This window comes from Pempheris klunzingeri, chromosome 13 (genome assembly GCF_042242105.1).
Source record: "Pempheris klunzingeri isolate RE-2024b chromosome 13, fPemKlu1.hap1, whole genome shotgun sequence".
Lineage (NCBI taxonomy): Eukaryota > Metazoa > Chordata > Actinopteri > Acropomatiformes > Pempheridae > Pempheris > Pempheris klunzingeri.
In genome coordinates, this window is record NC_092024.1 from 22,965,790 (window position 1) to 22,980,396 (window position 14,607).

General features: G+C 43.4%; 1 protein-coding gene across 1 annotated transcript in view; it reads left to right on the forward strand.

Moving 5' to 3' along the window:
* The window catches only part of brf1a (BRF1 general transcription factor IIIB subunit a), a 102,094-nt gene that overhangs the window by 6,858 nt on the left and 80,629 nt on the right, over positions 1-14,607 (forward strand). Inside the window, exons 3-5 of the mRNA XM_070842585.1 lie at positions 3,268-3,441; positions 7,349-7,380; positions 14,118-14,190. Of these exons, the coding sequence (XP_070698686.1) occupies positions 3,268-3,441; positions 7,349-7,380; positions 14,118-14,190 (279 nt within the window). The remainder of the gene's footprint in view (positions 1-3,267; positions 3,442-7,348; positions 7,381-14,117; positions 14,191-14,607) is intronic.

Consider the following 14,607-nt stretch of genomic DNA (forward strand, 5'->3'; position numbering starts at 1 on the left):
GCAAAGGAACAACAAGTGACAAAGTACGATGCAGTGAGAGTTTTATTCTGCAGAACATCTCAGAAAATATCTGAATTATGAAGGAAGAAACAGCTCCGTCTTGATTCTGATGAAATAATCCCACCTCGATGTTGATGTCAAACCCTTTTCAGAGCTTTTAGGAGTTTTTATTGGTTTGCTGATCAATACTGAGCGAAAACCAAGTCAGTAAACCTTAAGATAACATAACAGCTCAAGAATGAAATATATTGGGATTATTATTCATTATCCCCAAGTATTTTATTCAGTTTATGACCAAATACATGTAAACCTTTATTCTAATTAGCAAATGTTAGCATGTGGACACGCTACGCTATCATCTCTTCGTTCAGCAGCATCCTGAGATTAATAATATGAAAGTAAACCAATCAGACAGCTATTGATCGTACAGGCACCTCATTTTTAGCAGATATACTCTACATTTGTTATCATATCTGTTTTATATTAATGTTTCCTGATTAATCACCAGCGCACCAAAAGCAAATTCCTTCTAATGTGAAAACTTACTTGGCAATAAACGTGATTCTGATCCTGGTTTGTTGAGCAGAACCATCTGGAAAGTGGTCTGCTGTAACTGTAACTATAAAGGGGCAGACTTGGCGTGTGAGTGGATGAATCATGTCGACGAGCCACATAAGAGTGAACGAGTGAAAGTCTGCAGTGGAGATCTGATGCTTCAGCAGTAACTCTTCTAACCTCCTCTGAACAAACTTTGGCTTCTCGCCTGTCGTCTCGCCTGAACTCTGCCCCATCGCTCCAATTTGCTGCTTTTCCGCCACGAACCCGTGAGTTGGAGCCTGAATGTGGTGATAATCACAGAACCTGCTGTTTTCTACAGGTTCAGAGTTTTCTCCTAAGAAACGATTGAGCTTTATTCATCCTGAGGCAAACTGTGGTGCTGCAGCACGACGTAGGGAAGAGGCCAAAGCTGGTGTCGGATCTAAAGGATCCGTGTGGATCACAACAGAGAGAGAGACAGACAGAGAGACAGACAGACAGACAGACGGAGAGACAGATGGAGAGACAGACGGGGAGAGAGAGACAGACAGACGGAGAGAGAGACACAGAGAGACAGAGAGACAGAGAGACAGAGACAGAGAGAGACAGAGAGACAGACACAGAGAGACAGAGAGACAGACACAGAGAGACAGACACAGAGAGACAGACAGACAGACACAGAGAGACGGAGAGACAGACATGGAGAGACAGAGAGACAGACACAGAGAGACAGAGAGACAGACACAGAGAGACAGAGAGACAGACACAGAGAGACAGACACGGAGAGACGGACAAAGACGGACAGAGAGACAGACAGACAGACGGACGGAGAGACGGACAGAGAGAGAGAGACAGACAGACTGAGAGATGGACAGAGAGATGGACAGAGAGACAGACGGACAGAGAGACAGACGGACAGAGAGACAGACGGGTGCGATGAGCTCAGAGCTTCTGGCATTCGCTTGTATGAGGACAGTGTGATGAGCTCATAAACTACACACACACACACACACACACACACACACACACACACACACACACACACACCTGCAGCTCAATGGCAGTAATTACAAACTCTTTTGTTTCGTGTCCACCTGCTGCTTCGTGTGTGTGTGTGTGTGTGTGTGTGTGTGTGTGTGTGAGCACACATGAGTTGTGTGTTATGACAGTGATGCAGGTGTGTGTGTGTGTACATTTGTACAGGTGTGTAATGGATCCCTCGTGCTTGTCTGCAGGCGTGTGTTCTGACGTATGTGCAGATGGTACTGATGTGTGTGTGTCTGATGTCTTTCTCAGAGGTCTCTGTCTGATTTAGGTGACTTTAACTTCCTGTTCTGACTTGGCGTAGAGACACCTGAGGCTACAGGTGAACCCTGAACCAATCACGGCTCGGTGTTCGTCATCAACAGGTCCAGGGTCCAGCAGGATGCTTAAAAAGGCCTCCGAACAGAAAACAAGCCTTCTTTAGGAAGAGAAAACTGTGATGTCGTGAACTCTCTTGAGAGATTACTACTGCGTATAGCTACAGTTTAAATGCTATAACAACAGTTTCTCCAGACTTAAACCAGATGTCTGTCCTCTTCTGAAAGCTCCCCTTATGTTTACAATATTCACTTCATGCTCACATATGTTGGAACAGTCAGAGATGCTTCTCTGACACCCACAGGCTCTCAGATCAGACACCACTGATTGAACGCAGACCCTCCTCAGATCTGGATCAGGAGCTTTTATGAAGACGCTCCAAACCTTTTAGGACCGTCGAGTTTTAGAGTTTAGAGGACGTTCGTGTGTTTGATTGTTGTTGATGTTGTGTGTTTCCTCTGATATAAACACGACTTTTGTAAAGCGTAGAATTAAAGTAGTTTGTTCCTCGCTTGGATGGTTTGTGATGGTTTTATAGACTCAACTCTGTTTCAGTTTTGTCGTCTAATGTCACCACTTGTGCACAAGAAATGTTAAAAGTTTCTGAAAGCATTCAAACCTCCAGAGAGACGACCTTTAACCCTTCAGTCTGGGGTAAATCAGCGTTTTTTACTACTTTTCATTCTACCTTTGTGTTTCCCAGCTTACCTTTTTCTTGCCTTTCTTTGTGTCTTTCTTTTCAGCACAACCTCACCTATGTGATTCTACAAGTATTTATTTATTCTGACATAATAGATGGACACACTGGATGTAAAAGTGCAAAAGAAACACAAAATCCGAGCAGGAACTAGTTGGATCTTTGGAGGAGCGGGGGTCTGCACGGACACCTCCTCTCGTTCGTCTTCACGCGCAGCATCCTCTTCATCCTCTGAAAGGAGTCTTCCTCAGAATCAGAACGTTCTTCCCCAGATTCAGCATCTTCTAACTCGTAGAAGAGCTGTAGTGTGCGACTTCGGCTCTTCATAACTTTAGTGTTAACAGGCCGATCGACAAAATTCAAACACCTGTAAAAAGTTTGAAGTGTCCGCTTTCCAACAGTCTTTGAATGGAGCACCTGCATGCTTGTGTCACAGCTTTACGTTTTCAAACGTGCGACATGTGACTTTGACGCCGTGTGGCGGCCCTAGACTCCGAAGGGTTAACCTCCTGGACCCTTCATGAGCTTTCTGCTTGAAACAAACTGTTTGCACTCCTTGTTTTTCCTCTTTTCTGCGTTAAAGCTTGACAGCAGATGGGTTTCTGAACACATGGTCATGTTTTAATTAAGACGGTCGATGTTTCTGTGTGTGTGTGTGTTTCCTTTTCCAGCCAAACAGCACATCAACACTCTGGGTCACCAGCTGCAGATGAACAAACACTGTCTGGACACGGCCTTCAACTTCTACAAGATGGCGCTGACGAAGCACCTGACCCGCGGCCGCAAGGCGACCCACGTCGTCGCCGCCTGTCTTTACATGGTTTGCCGCACCGAGGGAACGCCGCGTATCCTTGTAGTTTAATTCCCTGTTAGCATGGATTTCACATTAACCTGCACAGGAAACCTTCACGGCCCTTTAAGCCTGATGTCTCTTCTACCAGCTGAATATTTTCCGATCGGCGTCTCACCAACATAAACAAATATAGGCTTCAAACAGTAGGGCCGAAAGCTAATTTATTGATTCCATGGCAACAGTACAGCTGTTTATCACCCAAAGCTTGATGGGAACTGTAGTCCCAGCCCTCCTATCTGAAACATGTCAAAAAGGAAATGATGATTTTAAGAAAAACCCAATAGTTTTATATTCCTTTGACTAATGTCAGTACATTTAATGTGACAAACACAGAATTGTCCTCACTGGAACCTGCTCCATCCTCTCATATACAGAAAACCCACGGATGTGTCTGACTAGATTAGCTCATTTTGAAAATAACAATATGACATTTAGACACGATGGCTGCAACTAACACTTATTTTAATTAGGAATTCAAACTGTATCCGCTGATTTATTTTCATTTGATCTATAAAATATCAGAACTGAAAAATTAAACTCAAGATTGTTGACATATTGGAATTCTCTTTGAACTGAATATTGTTTGGTTTTACGATCGTGAGAGACAAAGAAAAGCGTCAGACGTCGACTGAATGCAGAAAAAAATATCTTTTTCAGAATATTTTCACTCTGTGTGATTAAAGCAGTTCCTTGGTTTATATCAGTGTTTTCCCTTGATCGACTTATTGATTAATCGACTAATTATATCAGCTCTATATGTCATAATCCTGCCTATAGAGGAAAAATCAGCCCACACTCTAACTAAGAGTACAACAACCAGGTTAGTCATCTCCCCCAGTGGACTGTGTGTGTGTGTGTGTGTGTGTGTGTGAGTCACTCTAATTAACTGTTTACAAAATGGGGGAAAGTCACCTCTGAAATGAAGCCTGATCAAAAGCCCTTCCACCAGGGAACAGCTGTGCTTCCAGCGTGCATGAGGAAACCTTTTATTTGATCGCACACCTCCTAAGTGAGCAGAAGTTTGGTGTTAGCCGAGACAAAGTTGCATGTTTAAATTTGCCAGCGTGCATCTTAAGCTGATGGAGGACGGCACATCAAAGTCTGCAGCCTACTTTTGATGTGAACCAGCCGAGGCCGGGCGGCCTGTCGCTGCCTTTCTTAATGTTTCATAATCTGCAAACGGCGGCTTATTGAAGTCCGGAGTGATGTGTCGGGATAATGGGACTTTTAGGTTCATGGTTTTTTCATAAGCAGGGCGGCTCTTTTTTTTTTTTTTTTGGTTTTTGTGCCATTGTTGTTTTACTCCTGACTCACTTCGCCTCAGAGGATGATTGTGTTACGTAACGGCAGCACTGGACGGCCGGGATAGGTTTACCTAATGAAATAGGAGCCAGGAGGGTGTAATGCCGTCCTGCTGCATTGTTTACCCGGCTTGTGTGTGTGTGTGTGTGTGTGTGTGTGTGTGTGTGTGTGCTTGTCACAGGCCTGTCTGTTTGTGCATGTTCGGAGGAGTGAGGCCGGGGTAAAAATAGCTCTGCTCACTTCCTTTTCCACAGCTGGGTGAGCCTGTAATGTTGTCGCAGGGGAGAATAAGGACAAAGACGAAGGCAGAAGGAGAACAGAGTGAAAAGGAAACATCCGTCTAATCTGGAGTTTAATTTAAAGGGATTTCCCTGTATTCCCTTTTCGTCTTTCCGATCTAACTTCCATCTTCTTCGTACTTCCTTTTGCTTCCTTTTTGCCCTGTTTTATTCAGAGAGGGAACTTCTCCTCTCTGGGGATAGAAAAGTGCACCGAAGGGCCACTTAAAACAATCAAACCAAAACAAAAATGCCATTTCTCAGTGCAGTCCTGTAATTTCTATCAGCTTTGAAACTATTGTACTCCTCAGTTCATTGCTGATGTTTGGGAGCACAGAAGCATTAAAGGCAAAGAAAAGAGTTATTAGTATTAATAATGAATAACATTCTCCATTCTTCCAGTCTGTGAGAAACTAGAATTACCTCTTTAATTCTTACACTATTTTCTGTCTGGGGGGAAAAGTTTAGATCAGTTTCCTCTGGAAGAAGTGCACCTGCTTTCTGTTTGGTCCAGCAGATTTTTGGGCATCATTTGACTCCGTGGATCACAGTGCGTCCACTAAAAGTGCTTGTTTTAGCCACTGACAGGCTCAGAGTGTTGTTCTAAGTGTGTGACAGCATTATGGAAAGGATCCCTACAGAGAGAGACCTGGAAGATCCTTTTTGTTTAACCACAAACAGATGTTATATTGCTCTCTTCAACACCACCAGACTCCATTCACATAAACAGTGATTTTACCTCGTAGAACACAGGAGTGGCTGGTGGACCGCTGCCCCAATTGGTTAGATTGATTGTGCTATTGTTTGTTACACAGATACTGTATTGGATGCAAAAGAACCCTTTAAAACATCAAAGCCACACAATAAGACAAACAAACTAACTAATCAAGGCAGCAGTAGAACAGTCAGGAGTCAGTGACCCTACAAGGTAAAATCAATCTTTTTATCAATGGAGTCTGGTGGCTTTGAAGAAAGTTGCATACCTGCTGTTTCTGGTTGAACCAAAAGGATGTTAGGGGTCTCTCTCTGCAGGGATCCTTCCCATAATGTTGTCAAACACTTAGAATAACAATCTGATCTACAGGATGTGCATACCATGTCACAGTCAACCCCAGGTCTTTGTTTTTGTCTCAAACATTCATCAGCTAAAGTACGACTGAGGAAAGGCGGATATTTAAATAAGTGGGGTTGTGGATCCCCCTCCTTCTTTCCTGTTGCACCAAACAAGGTGTAATTTTCCTCAGTGGACCCAGATGTGTTGAAGGACCTGCTGCCGTTTATTTTCCTGATTAAGGGAGTCGCCTGTAATCTCCAGGCGCCGTGTGCTGGGATTATCTTTTCCATTTCATCTGCGCTGCTGCTAATTCCATTGTGAGGGCTTTTCAGCGGAGCCCCCCGACTAATCCACCCTGGCAGCCTGGAGACAGGTGCACCCGTCACCACGGAGATGCTGTCGCCTAGGAGACGGGCATGTCCGAGCGGGGGGCCGTCGGCTGGGAGGGTGGGATGTCCAGAGGCAGACGTGTGTGTGTGTGTGTGTGTGTGTGTGGTGTCACAGTGGGGGAGGTGACAGGTCCATCAGTATATTAAGAAGAGTCGTCTGGTCAGAGGTGACGGTTTTAGAGTCTCATTAGATTTACAGTCACAGCTGCCTGAGCCGAGCGTGTTCCACTTATTTTATCACAGGTGTCCACTGTGCAGGTGTAACTTGTTGTCTTTTCCAAGTGGTATTAAACAGGTTAGCCAGAGATGATGTAGAAATCTTTCCCTGAAGTTTTCTGCCACAACAGATCCAAATAACATTGTCTGCAAAGACATTAGACACATTACGGTTCTGAGTATTGCAGAAAACCATCAAAGAAAACCTTTAAAAGTTATATTTGCTTAAAGCAGAGCCGTCTTGCTGTCACATATCAGTTTAACCCTTTATTAGCTTAGCCTTTTAGCTTTATTATATTGGGAAATACAAACAAAGAATGATTTTAAAAAACTAAATCTATGATCTGACTACTGACTGAAGTTTTATTCAAGGATTCGGTGCCTAAAATGTTCATTAGGACACTGTTAGTACTTTTGTTTCATCCATGTTGCTACATTAAACTAGAGCTCCACATAACTGCGATATTTCCTGCTCATTTTGATTCATCACATCCATTGATCTCTTATTACAAAGATGAATTTACTTTAGTTAATTAAGTATATTTAGTGTTTTGTTGACCAGCGTGGAGTCTGATGTGTGATTTGTGTTTTATTTTAACTTTCTGTCTCTCGTTGGTCTCTAATTCTGTTGGTTTAGTTGCCTTAACCAGTTTGTCTCAGACATGCTGCTGGACCTCAGTGATCTCGTGCAGGTAAGTCTGAAGTCTTACAGTAAAGATTGTTTTCATTTCCATCCAATGTGCTGATTAAGAGCTCTCAAAAGTCTGTTTTTGTTTGACCCTTAGTCCAAAACACCTGAATATTTAAAATCGTATAATGTAAGAAAAGGAGAAGCAGAACATTTTTGCTTTAAAGTTGAACTGAATGATGAATCTGTTATCAAATTTTCTCAATCAAGCATTTATTTGCATTGATTCATTCAGGAAACCTGTTAAAGTAACATTGTAAAAGCACTTAAAAGGAAAAAAAACCCTCCCTAAACTTGAAATAACTCCTCCAGACTTTGAAGACAACTTTTTACGTGCTCCTTTAATGTGTGTTGATGCCCGCCCTGTTAGAGCAGCCACTTAAATACACAGTCCTACTGTACCACTCACCACCAGTCCCATAATGCATCTGTGCCTAACCACTTGTTCCTGCGCTCATCGAGTATTCAGCCTCTCGCCCATGTAATTAAACCTGAGCCGTGCGTGTATAAATTTAGAAAGCCCTCCATTTGTCTGCATATTTAATGGCAGCCGATTCACGGTGAGTCAGGGGTGTGGTGGTGCTGCGCGAGGTGGTGGGACATTTCTCAGAGTCACAGCTGGTCAGGGGCTTTTATTTTTATGCACCCAGCTGTCCTGGAGGAGCCGGCTGCCCCTCCCCCCTGCCGTCCGCACCCCGGCACGAGGAGGCTGGGAGTGGGTTTGGAGTGGATTTTGGGATGGTGGGGTTGTGGGGCGGAGATATTCCACCAATCACTCTTTTTTTTTATTTTTTTTATGGATACACACCCAGGCCACTTGGTCTGCTGAGCATTGTTTGGATGAATGAGGAGCTTTGCCACAGAGTCACTCATGTAGAATAAGCATATTGGTCGGGGCCGGATCAATACTGGCTGCAAATATCAGCTGTTTTCTGCTGCTAATGGCATGAGCTCTCCAGGCTTTTTTTTTAATTCAATCACATGCTCAGAATGGTTTTCACGTCAGATGTTTTGGGCAACAGGTGCGTTGGAGAGCGGACATGCAGAGGATCCTGCAAACTGTCCGCAGCTCCATATGACAGTTTCAGTCTATCGGCTCTCCTCAGGCCGGGGAGACGCTGATTCACACATTTTGTAGGAATACAGTGTTTTATTTAAAGCCCTGCATGGTATTCAGAATCTTATACTAGTACTTATTTCCTATTTTTCATGATATTTTCACAACCAGTGCTGGCTAACTTATGATGGGCTCGTTTATGGTCTGGTTCCAAGCTGGTAAAACACCTGAATGTGTGATGTTTAGAGTTTAATCTCCTCTTTCTGTCTTTTATTGGTATGATAATAATAAAAAAGGAACTGTAAGTGAGGCAGACTTCACCTAGAAAGCTGATTTTCATCGTTTTCCCATGACCAGATGTTAACATTCTTATTAATCTGAGTGGGCAGTTCCTGCAGCGTTGATCTCTCAGTTGTGGTTTTTAAGCCTCTAATTTTATAATTTAATATCTTTCAACATGCAGAGATGCTTTTGGAAGGTTAAAGAAGGGATTTTTTTAAAGAGGAAACGTGTTGCTTCCTCTCCCAGATTCAGATTTCAAACAACTGACGTGAACCCTGGACCTACATGTGAGGAAAAACCTCCAACCCACTTAGAAGATGCTCTTTGAACAATCTCCATTCACCAGAGCAAATTTAGAAGATTTAGGTGTGACGTTACTTACTTCCATTTTGAGATGATGCGTATTAGCAGCATTTCATACAGAACGGTTGTTATGTGTGCGGCCAATCCTACATCTCATCTGGGGATTACAGCTCCCAGACTTAAATGATTTAACCAAGCAGGCAACCAGACCTTTATCTGGCAAACATCGGCATCAGACTTGCAGACTTGTTGACAGCAGCTGTTTGGTTGCTCCCCCCCCCCTCTCTCCGAGTGCCATCAGGAATCCTTTAATTGAAAGTCCCCCCTCCTCGAACCGTCCGTCTCTGCGTCCACCTGTTGAGACTCGGCCGCCGAGTATCGAGTAACCCTGCAGTGTGTTTGATCGTAGAGCGCTCGGAGGCGACCTTCGACCCGGAAAGTTTCACTTAGCGCTGCAGTGGAGAGGATCGTGTTCTCCTCAGGCGCTCGGTTTCACCTACAAGCAGAAGTTCAAAGCGACAATTTGATTTAATTTGAAGACTTGAGCTCAGAAAAGTTGATGCGAAAATCAACTAGTGACTTTGATAACCACATTATGTCCAGTTATGGAACATGAACAATTATATGAAATCACTTTCAGCTTTTACAGTCTTTTATTTTAGTGTCTTGAAGCTGTTGGATGGATCTTATTTTGACCGTTATCTCCTTTTATTATAACATTGTACTCACTTACACTCCTTTTGGTGTTTAAAAGCCTGATATGAAGGCAGCGTTTCCAAATCAATGGTTTCAGGCGTCACTCGCTCTCTTTGTGCCTCTCATGTTGATGGAGGCTTCATGCTGCCATTTTGGAGAAGTCTTGTGTGACTTCAAGTGAATAAAATAATTAAAAAAAAAAGGATAAAACAACAAAATCCATCTGGTCAGGAAACACGAGCAGTCAGGTGATCACACAGGCTGTGAACAAACTAACACTTTATCCAGATTATTTTCATTCTCCATTAATCTGTAGATTATTTTCATGATTAACTGATCAGTTGTTTGGTCCGTAGAATGAAACTGTTTCTCAAAGCCCGACATGACGTCCTTAAATGTCGTGTTTTGTCCATAACACACTAAATATTCAGTTTACTGTCACAGAAATTAGAAAATATTCTCATTTCAGAAACTGACATCTGATTTTATTTACTTAAAAATCACTCTAACCATTTATCAAAATAGTTTAGCGATTGATTTATGAATCGGTGCAGCTCTAATCCAGATTATGTAAACCACTTAATTTGAAGTGTCTTTAATAAACTTCAGGTTAGTTGTTAGATTAGATTCTCAGCAGTTAACTTTGTCATCTTAATGTTGTTATTATGACGGGAATGATGGACAAAGCTGCACAAATGAGACCCAAGTTGAAACTTTGAGTTTAAACCTTCAGTCTTTTGCCTCTGGGGAGCCGAGCAACAAGCAAGAAACATTATGAATTTAATATAGGGAACTCACGTCCAGCTGCCAAAGAGCACCGTTATCTTTCATCTCTAATGACGTCTCTGGTCACCTGATGAATCTTTGTTCTGATTTTGTCTCCACCAACTCCTGCAGCAGCCAAACGCTCCACTGTTGTTCACCAGCCAGTTGCGTTGTTGTTGTTGTTTGGCTCAGAGAAGGTCGATATCATCGGAGCCTCTCACAGCAGCCTGCGGCCACTAGAGGAAACGCTGATGAGAGCGCTGAGACAGTTTAACCTCTTTTTAACAGGCAACATAAGGCGAGTCGACAAAGTAAAAAACATTATTTAAAAGCAGGATTCTATCGGTGAAACCACTTAAAGAGCCAAATATCACTCCAGCAAAATGTTATTTAGTAATAGGAGTGCTGCAGTACATTTAAAACAAGGAAAGAGATGAATCAAGAACTTTAAGCTGCTTCCTTTGGGTGTGTCATTTTCAGGCTTGTGTGGAAAATGTGGTGCCATAAACTAAAACCAGCGAGGGGAACTGCAGAGTGAGGTTATAATTGTCCGAGTCACTTTACATCACGTGAATTCATGAGACCCACTGTGAGGTGTTAATTTTGTTCCCGAGTTTCTTGAGACTAACGATCATGAGTAATAATCAGCATCCGAGTGTCGGCTGTAATCACACAGCCCCGCGTCCTCCACTTCCTCCTCCAGCACCATTTCCGCCTTTGTGTACAAATTCCTTGCTGGAATCCACTTCCCAGAATAGCAGAGGAGCATCTGCGTCCCTGCCTGACTCCAGAGGGGGGAGGGGGGGGGCGGCTGAGAGCGAGAGTCTGTCTGTCTGCTCCTAAACACCCCCCCCCCCAGCCCAGCTCAGCCCAGCCCAGCCCAGCCCAGCCCAGCCTAGCCCCGGAGGTCTGGAGAGTCGGTCTGAAGGAATGACAGAGATCTGCCCTGAGTTCACGACCTGATCCTGCAGCTTTCACTGCCTTCTGCTGCAGCTTTCACCCCCCCGGTCCCAGCAGAACTTCACTCTGGGCTGTAAAGCAGATAATCTGAGAGGAACATGATAGATGTGCGGCCCCGTGGCTTTGTCATTCAACAGTATTCATCATTAGGTCCTTTCAGATGGAGTGGGGGTGGCTCGGGGGATGCCAGAATTTACTGCCAAGCCTTCTGGAGGTGCTGTGGCTAAAATACAATGAAACATCTGTGCTGGGAGGTGCCGGCGTGATAACCCCGATGACACACTCCGCCTCATCCTCCACCGCCCGCCCCGCTCGCCGCTCTTCCTCCAACACACCAGGTTTCTAATTTAACTGCATTAGGAACCACCGCACCACAACCTGGTCCAGAGTTTGAAATGGGCACGTTTCACCCCCCCAGTGTACGACTCAGTACTGATTAGAAATATTCATTACAGCTGGATTCATTTCCTGTTGGTGTGTCTGCTATAGCTTTACCACAGATGTGAAGAGTGTGCACCTGTTTAAGACCTTTATTTTGAAGAATGTCAGCAGTTTTTTACCTCTCAGCAGTGATTAAAGGATCAGGTTCCTCAAAAAAGGCCTTAAAAGACATTTGTTGAGATATTGTCTCTTGCCTGCTGTAGGCAGTGATGTTGGTTATGTAGTTGTTCTGTATGTGAGACGTAAGATGCTGCAGGAGGCTGTTTGGTCCGTCAGACGTGTAGAAACGCCGTCACTGCTGTCAGATACTTTAGTGACTACGATGAACCATTAATAACTTTTCATTGGTTAATCCATCCATTTTCTGTTGCTTCTTTGGTTTCAGCCCACATTGATTTGATAAATGACACCATTAGTATTTATTGTTATATATTGCTGGAAGCTAGTGAGAAAACTGTAATTGAATAATGGATCATTCTTGGCCGTGTCGTCCCCACTTGTTTCCCATCACACTTGGGCCCATGTGGTCGTAAAACTTTATTCTGCGTTGTATTAAAAAGTCTTAAATTTAACTTGCTGAGTCCTGCAGAGACCCAGATACTCACATGTCCACTCGTTTAGTACGGAATGTTTGGAGAATTTCATACAAGGCCACAACTTTTGCACATGATTTGTCATTTTTAAGTTTCATCTGACTGTGGACTGTCATGGCAGTCTGACATCTCTTCAAGGACGGTGTGGATGAAAAAAGGGGGAACCTATCCTTTAAATTTAGACACAGCAGTGTTAACACGAGCGGCTGCACAAGAGCATTGCCAAAATAGAATATTAATTGGCCCTCGCTGCAACCAATGGATTCGTTTTTATCTATAAAATGTCAGAAAATAGTGAAAAATGCGCATTAGGCCTTCCCAGAGCCCAGGGCAGCATCTTCACGTTCCTCGTTTTATCCATCGCTCACTCCAAAACACAAAAGATCTTTTCTTTGCTATCACATCCTCACAGTTGAGAAGCAGGAAGTGAAAATGTGGCATTCTTTTCTAGAAAAATGACTGAAAGAGGGAAATCTTCAAGGTTGCTGCTAATAAATCCACAACTTGATTGATCAACTAATCGTTTCAGCTCTAAAATCGCAAAAGTTCTGACTCAAACCAGTAAATATCTATTTTTTTTTATATCCAATTTTGGTCTTTTCCTCATTGTGACGCCCTAATCAAGTCAGAACCTGGTGCTCGTTTGTCATATTTTTAATAATACGAGCGGTTGTAGAAGCTGAAATGCTGCCTTCATGCTGGCAAACATCTTGAGATGAGTAACTTCATTGATAAATCATGAGGAGTTGATCTTTTATGGCAGTGGTTGACCTATTTTTCAGTTGCTTCTGTTGCTCAGATGGCTCCTTTTCACCTCAGAGCTCAGGCAGTTATCAAAATATAACCCTTTGCTGAACTCTCCTGTTTTGTGCCGATGTTTGTAGAGAAGCCGACAGTGGAGATGTCTGAGAAAGGTCACCCTGTAGGTGCTAAAAGCTGTTTCAGTCACGCCCACCTCTCAGATCCAGCAACGTCATCGGGTCACTTCAAACAAGCCAAAGCAGAAAACACCAAAAATAACTAATAACTGACTTAAAATGTCGTCTTGGCTGAAATAGTGCAGTGCAGAAGTGTCCAAACACACTGGCGCGTTGGTCAGATGGAGAAAATTGATCTGATGGGACAGGTGCAGGAAGAGGGGGGGGTCGACTAATATTGATTAGAAATTAATAGAGAGAGCTGTGAGTTCTGGAGGTACGAGGGTAAAAATCCCTTCAAATAGCCCAGAGCTCAGCTTTTAATCACACATATTGAAGTGAAATGTTCTCCAACCTTTGGGTCAATTATGTAACCAGAACACTTAACCTGGCGGTGACGCAACGGCCTCATTTCATATCCTAATAGTCGGTTTCTTTCGCCCACAAACGCACCAGTCATCGCCAGTCGTATCCCTCCTGTTCAGAAGAAAACATCTTGTGAGGTTTTAACGTCAGACTGATGTGGCTTTGAATGGCTCCTGGAGTCATTAAACTTACTGAGGGCCACACAGGATCACGGAAAAACCCCCAAATCCAGTTAGAAAATTAGATGCACATGTCAATGCTAGGTCCTCTGACAGACACACACTTTACTCTCCAGTGTTTTTATCTTTGCTGGTCATCACCTTCTTTAAAAAAGCTAAAAAATCATTGATCTCCTCCACAGGTGAACGTCTACGTATTGGGAAAAACCTTCCTCGTACTGGCCAGAGAACTGTGCATCAACGCCCCGGCCATAGGTACAGACTCCACTTACCTCCACCTTGTTCTACATCACTCACTGTGCAACACTGTGTTGAATTAAGAGCTTGTGACTCATGTCTTGTCATGAGCCATTTGGCTGATGTCATCTATGGAGATGAGCAATAATGACTGCAACAACTAATTACTGAGTAAAGATGTTGTCTGCATAACACCAGAGCGCAGTGAAAAACGACTGCCACAGACTCCCAGAGTTGAGATGACGCTTTCAAATGTCTCATCTTGTCCTGCTGACAGACCAAAAGTATAAAATGTTCAGTGATTTAAAGCTTTAAAAGGCGGTAATAATCACATTTGCGGAGCCGAAACCAGAGAGCCATATTTGCTTGATTAAAGGGTACTTGAGAAATTTCATATTTCTCTCCCATAATGTTGGAGAACTTCAGAGAGAGATT